At 36.3% G+C, this 6,677-nt stretch overlaps 1 protein-coding gene across 1 annotated transcript; it reads right to left on the bottom strand.

The window, feature by feature from the left end:
- Positions 1-3,350: 3,350 nt before the first annotated feature.
- LOC121406537 (muscarinic acetylcholine receptor M4-like) lies at positions 3,351-5,549 on the bottom strand. Its single transcript, XM_041597547.1, has one exon. The coding sequence runs from the start codon at positions 4,738-4,740 to the stop codon at positions 3,511-3,513; it is 1,230 nt and encodes a 409-aa protein (XP_041453481.1). The 5' UTR covers positions 4,741-5,549; the 3' UTR covers positions 3,351-3,510.
- Between the last annotated feature and the right edge of the window lie 1,128 nt (positions 5,550-6,677).

The following is a 6,677-nucleotide window of genomic DNA, read 5'->3' as shown; positions in this document are numbered from 1 at the left end:
TCTAATTCTAATACCAAAGAAAGAAAGAAAGAAAGAAAGAAAGAAGGAAAGAAAGAAAGAAGGAAAGAAAGAAAGAAAGAAATGGTAAAGGAGGGGAGGGTAACAAATTTAGAGAGAGATCCAAGGTTTTAAAAGAGTGGATAACATGCTAACTGTGAGCCTATTTAAAATCTTCCAAACATAGCAAGGAATCTCTTCCTACTTCTACCGCAGTCAACTCAGGTTATATCGATTGCGCCATCTATGGGGGAATATGGACATAATTAAAGCAAGCAACTTTGATTCACCTAGACCAACAGACCAAATACAACTTATGAGTACTGATGGAAAAGGGGTAAAAAAAAGAGAACAAAAATGAATAAAGAAGTGTGTATATAAATATAGGTCTTGCAGGTTTATGATATTCAGTGAGAAAAAACATCACTTTTAGGACGCCCTCAAAAATACCATAGAAGCGTTCCAGAAAGAATATCTTGACGTTTGCTTAAATAGAAGTAAGATGAGCGAACTATATATTAATCACTCCCAAAAATTAATTAATTAAATATAATTCATAAAAATAGATAGTTAGCCATTTCTAATGTACATGACGAGAATATAATGTTGTCATGTTTGTGACTTCAGAAATCAAAACTAAAACTCGACAAACATTGTCGAAATTGTTTTCTGAACACATGATCACTTTATGATTTTTTTAAGTTGATAAAATAGGAACTGGAATCGAATGGATTTGAGATATTTTAGATGAAATCTGTTTCGTTAAATCTGACGATCGAAATTCCTGGAGACAAAATCTTTCAAAAAATAATGATAATGACCGTTATGATGGGCATGATATTTCAAAAAGTACAATCGTGACTAATTTTATATAAAGACACTATATACATTTCTGTCCTGAATCCAATAATATACATTTGCATGGTATGATACTGTCGTGACAATCGAAATAACTTAGACAGAAAACCGCTCAATCACCTCTTGTGTATATACACATTAGAATGAAATATTAAAAAAAACATAAAAGTGTCTAAGTGTTATTAGAAACTAGGGCCCATTTTTGAGAACTTTTTTACAATAACAAATTTACAGAGTAACAGTGTAAAGCTACTTAAGTCAATCAATTTGATTAGCTTATGTTACAGACATGCTCACTTTGTTCGTATAACAAGTACTTTTGAAACGGGATCCATGTCTTTAGAAAATTCCTTTGCAATAAACATATTCATTTTCAAAACATTTAGAACCTTTAGTGTTTTCATGTACGCGACAAGAAATGTCGAATGTCTTCTTTCTTTTCAAAAGTGTTATTGATACAGTACAAAAATAGATCTGATATTCTCAACAATTAACATATAAGTATAATATCAACATGTGCAGTACACCGGTCATTTTGATAGCGGGCATAACAGCCAAAAATGTGGGTCCTTAAAGTATTGTATCAATAAACAACCAATACATCACCTTCCCATGATGTTAATAATATTCTTAATCCACCTCGTCTATGATCCCACATTTTTTCGCTTCTTATAGAAAAAAATCATAGCGAGTGGTCACCCTTTATATGATCCCTGTACAGCGCCGCCCCTGTGTAACTTTTGTTTTAACGATGATTAGTTCAAATCTGCCATCGTTCAGCGAAACCAACAATACCAAATTGCATGAGATTCCCCTTGTTTTATTTCCTTCCTTGTTTGTGACGTTTTGACGTTGGTTTAGGTTTTATGATATCGCTATATACTATTCGTACATTCAGCAAGTCTACTACTCTATTAACCTTTCGTGTCCAAACGTACCGGATCTGCTTTGACTTTTACACGATATGGCGAAATAACACTTCAAAAAATGTCAAAGGAATGAAAATGATGCGAAATCGAAAGAACGATTGAATGACATTCTTTTCTCTCTCTCTGTTCGTAGGTAATAACCGCATACAGACTGAACTTTATATCTGGAGTGACGCTTAATTTCAATCTCTTTCAAAATTATCAAATAAAAAAAAATATCATATCTGAGCATCGATGTGCATCATATTATACACAATTTCTAGAGAATGATATCGCCTTATGTACAATATTATTGCCTGCATATAGATCAGTTATGACGTCAACCATATTTACAGTGCCCCAAGTTCTGTAAAGAATATTTAATTCTAAGATAAATTCAATTCACTTTCACAAAATAAGTTACTCTTTCTCTTTCACGTTCGGGAGAAATGCATTTTACATAACAGACTATTCATTTGTGATAGTCACAAACTTGCCATGTCTAGGTGAAAACAATATATCGAAATATTTTAGCAAATCTGCTCAATACATTGGGAAAAAAATATTCTGAAGTCTCTATCCCAAGTATCTTTACCGATTACTGATTTACTTTAGGCCTATTTTACTATTAGCTGAACGCATAATCTTAATTAAATGAGGTTGCCGTGGGGATTTTTCAGTCGTATTATTAATCTGAGCGAAAAAAAACACTATTTGGACGTCCTGGGCAGCATACTGTCCACACAACTAGTGGTTAAATCTGCAAAATTGGGTAATAAAAACTAATAATTGGGTAATGAATTTGCTCAATTGGATAATGATTGCCCAGAATATACATGTATATACAGTGCGTTCTACAAAAAAACGAAACCGAGATTTAGCGATGATTTATCATTAATTAATCATAAATACAATATACAAAATATGACCTACAAATATAAAGCTTAGAATTCTTTCTTTCATCTGAAATTACTTCCATTATATCTCATTCACGCATGAGTGAGCATAAATAATTTGAAGAAAGGATACCAAAAACTCATTTGGCGAGGGGTATCTGAATTTCAAAAAGAAGATCACATGCCTAAATAGTTAAATATCTGCTCTTTGTCAATAAGTAAAAAAGTTCTGTTCCCTCGAAACAATGCTTGTATTTCCGTCATTTCATTAACTAAACGTGTTTTCACCGGTTTCCCACAGAAGCTATCACATGATTAACAAAAGACTTGATGCATGACTGATCGTCGACAAAACGGAGTGTCGGGTGAGTCTGGACCCTAGCCTGTAAAACCTCTCCATTTTATGAAATTATTGACATTCAAGCCTTATTTCAAATGTCTTGACCATTATTTGTAATTGAGGTATCAAATTAAAAGAACATATATTGCACTCTTTTTAAAATGTGTTTTTTTTTTAACAAGAAAAACAGATACAGCCCGCCAAGTGACATTTTGGTATCCCCTCATCAAATTGCTTTTGCTCACTCATCCGTGAATGATGAATAATCTATGTAATTGCAAATGAAAGAGGAGATTCTAAGCTTTAAAATGGTAGGTAATTAATCTATTGTATTTGTGATTAAGTTACAATAAATCATCGATAAATTCCGGTCTCGATTTTTGTGGGACGCACAATATATATACTAACCAACATACATTACCCAACAAAGTGGACAATATGTTGCCCAACAAGTTTGTTTGATAATAGAGACTCTTATATGAGGATGAAAAACATATAGAATTGGCTGTTTTTAATTTTCAACACACCTTTCACATCTGACAAACCATTTCCTTTTATCGCCTTTGCATCGATCAAGCTGCAGGAAGTAGCGAAAGTTTTTGCGAAAATGGACGTTGAAAGCAGCATAGATCAGGGGATTGATGGTCGAGTTGCACCAGGCCAGTACCTCGGTGACTTCCCAGGCAACATCAGAAATACATTCAGATCCACAGATCGAAAAAACCACCGTCATGATCTTGTACGGTAACCAGAATGCCATGAAGGTCCCCGTGAGTATGGACAAAACTATGGCTGCTTTTCGGTGCCTCGCAAGGGCGATTTTCTCCTTTTTCATAGTCCTTGCGATTTCGCTGTAGTCGGGCAGGCCTTTTTCCGGATGAGACCTCGGGATTTGACGAGTTGGCGTCGGCTTGTTTTCAGGCCTAACCTCTTGGACATGCTCGAGGCAAGCCGAACCTTCAGAAGGTGTGTAACGACAGGATGACTCGTTGGTGTCTTGATCCACGGAATGGCTTGGGGTATTCTTGTTGCGATACGGAGGGCTGATCTGTCTTCCTTTAGATCTTCTATAGATGTTGACGTAGACGGACACATTCATCGCGATCGCAATTGACAGCAAGGTACAGAATGGTAGTAGGTTTATGTAGAGTGGGGCTAAACGGGTGTAATTGAACTCCATTCTGCATGTGACATCGTAATTAACAGCATTCATCTTCCTGAAGGGACCCCAGGTGAAAGCGATCATGGTCCAGTAGATCACGACGAATATCCAACAGGTGATGAGGATTGACCCTACACGATGCTTCGTCTGATAGGTCTTATACTGGATGCCCAACCTGACCAGGGTGTAGCGATCCCAACTGATCAGGACAATCGTGATGATAGACATCCAGCACACCGTGAAGTCCAGGATCGTCCAAAGCTTGCAGAGGACCTCACCGTACGGCCAGTACCCACGGACGAACCTTGAGAAATTGAAAATGAGACTGAACACTCCCACGATCAGATCCGTGATGGCGAGATTTAGAATCAAGAGATTGGCCACTTTGTCACGGATGCGAGGATCCCGACAGTAAGCAAGGATCACAAGGATATTGCCAGTCACTGTCAGGGTTATAATGATAGAAACGACCAAAGATATCAGCACGAGACCGGCTTGGGTGTAAAGTTGCTGAGGACCCTCTGAAGTTGTCACCATAGACATAGTTGTATTTGCCGCAATTTTCCCTTCTCCTTCCATACTCGTGATATTCTATACACAGTACAATAATAGAAATGTTGTTTGCTAGACTGTCTTATTCTGAGGAAGATGGTAACTGGAACTCTGTCTTGAACCACCGCTCATTTTATTATGCATGGAGAAATCTGTTTTTTTTTTTTTTGATGATATGATAAATTGAAATCAGCAATTTTTTTTATTTTTTTTCGTCTTTGAAGAAATTCCACGTGTTTCTGCGACTAATTATTGCGAAAACATGCAGAAACTTCAAAAACTTCTTCCTGGTCCAAATGCAGGATCGAATGTGAAGCAGAGGACTTATTTAAGGTTTGGTCAGCGAGAGCATCGAGCGTCATTCTGATATGAGCACGACCCCACCATCAACAATCGCCCTTATATATCGCTTTCGTATTTTTAATTTCCTAGATATGAAACAAGGAACTGATCACTAATTGATTGATGGCACGTGATAGACGTCATCCATCCATACACCAACACCATGACAAAATCTTCTTCTTTGAAATCTCTTTGACATTGTCGACTACAGGGGGGCTGAGTCGTAAACCCGACTTAACAAGGAAATTATGTCACTGCAGTGGGAAATTGAGCGTGACGGGATTCCATGAACTATAATCAGATTCATGGTGACCAATGCTTAGCTGGTAGAAAATTCACTGCTCTTGATAATATTTCCTTAAGTTTGCGTGAGTGACAGATTGCTTTACAAGGTTTGTGCATAGCAGAGAATAGATAGCATGTTAAATTTCTTCTTTCTTTCAGTTTTATTTCATTTTCAACCACCCTGGTATTGAACATTCATCTGTTAAACAAAGAAATAGATTTTAAAGAAATAATAGCGCCCGATCGTATATCCATCGCGTGAGTGAAAACTGTTTTACAAGGTTTAAGGCATAATTTGAAATAGATTACATATCGAATTTCCTTTCACTTTTATGTCATTCTCAAGTATCATAATATAGATTATACTTATACCCTCACCAAAGCGGATGTGTTTTCGATCGATATTTTTCGTGGTTAGCTGACTTTACGTACATTATAATGATGTATTTTATTTTTTTAATTTACTTCATTATTTTACTTCTTCACTTCATTCGTATACACGGCTTTCAAAAACTTGATTTTTAGCACCCCTACATGGATTTCTTCGTACCGGGTACTCATTCACCTCACCTGGGTCAAATCCAGTACATTGTTGGTCTGTTTGTTTGTTTTATTTTTCACCATGCATAACAAGAAATGAATCGACAAAATATAATGTTATACATTGATAATAATTATAATACTCAGTATGAACCATGGACCTATGGTATGAACTAACCATAAACAAAAATTTGGGTAACTTTCTTGCTGTTTAGGAAGACACGCCATGGCTTGGATTCGAACCCACGTCCCTCAGATTGAAATACGAAAGTCCTTAAAATTAGTTTGGTCCCTCTTCCCTGTATCCCATCCATCTCCTCCTTAAAGTCTTCCCATTATGTAATGATTAGTGTAAAGTTAGCTTAATATCATTTATGAATTTGTTTAATCATTTCTAATTCCATAGGTGGATACAGGGGGCCGAGCCCCCCCCCCCCCATTGCGGAGCAAGAAATGAGAAAAGAAGGGAAAAGGATAGAAAAGAATAAGGAAAAGAAAGGAGGAAAAATAAGAGAAATAAGAGGAGGGAGACGAGTGAATAAAATAAGGACAGGAAAATACTTGGAAAATTATTTCTTTAAATAGGGCCTATTTCATGTCACTATATTAAATTTTCGCTCGCGCTAAGCGCTCGCATTGCCCCTTCGATGAGATACATAATTATCTTGCTCAATAGGCTGATATGCAGCTTAAAATATCAAGTTTTGAAGTCAATATACAAAAATATTTCAGCTCGGGCTTTCATTATTGTGTTACAATTTGATTTGTTTAAAGTGCTCTGTAAAATGTCCGGGGTT

The sequence above is a fragment of the Lytechinus variegatus genome, chromosome 1, assembly GCF_018143015.1.
Source record: "Lytechinus variegatus isolate NC3 chromosome 1, Lvar_3.0, whole genome shotgun sequence".
NCBI classification, from domain to species: domain Eukaryota; kingdom Metazoa; phylum Echinodermata; class Echinoidea; order Temnopleuroida; family Toxopneustidae; genus Lytechinus; species Lytechinus variegatus.
Note: the sequence above shows the minus strand (reverse complement) of the source record. Positions and strands in the feature narration are given on the sequence as shown.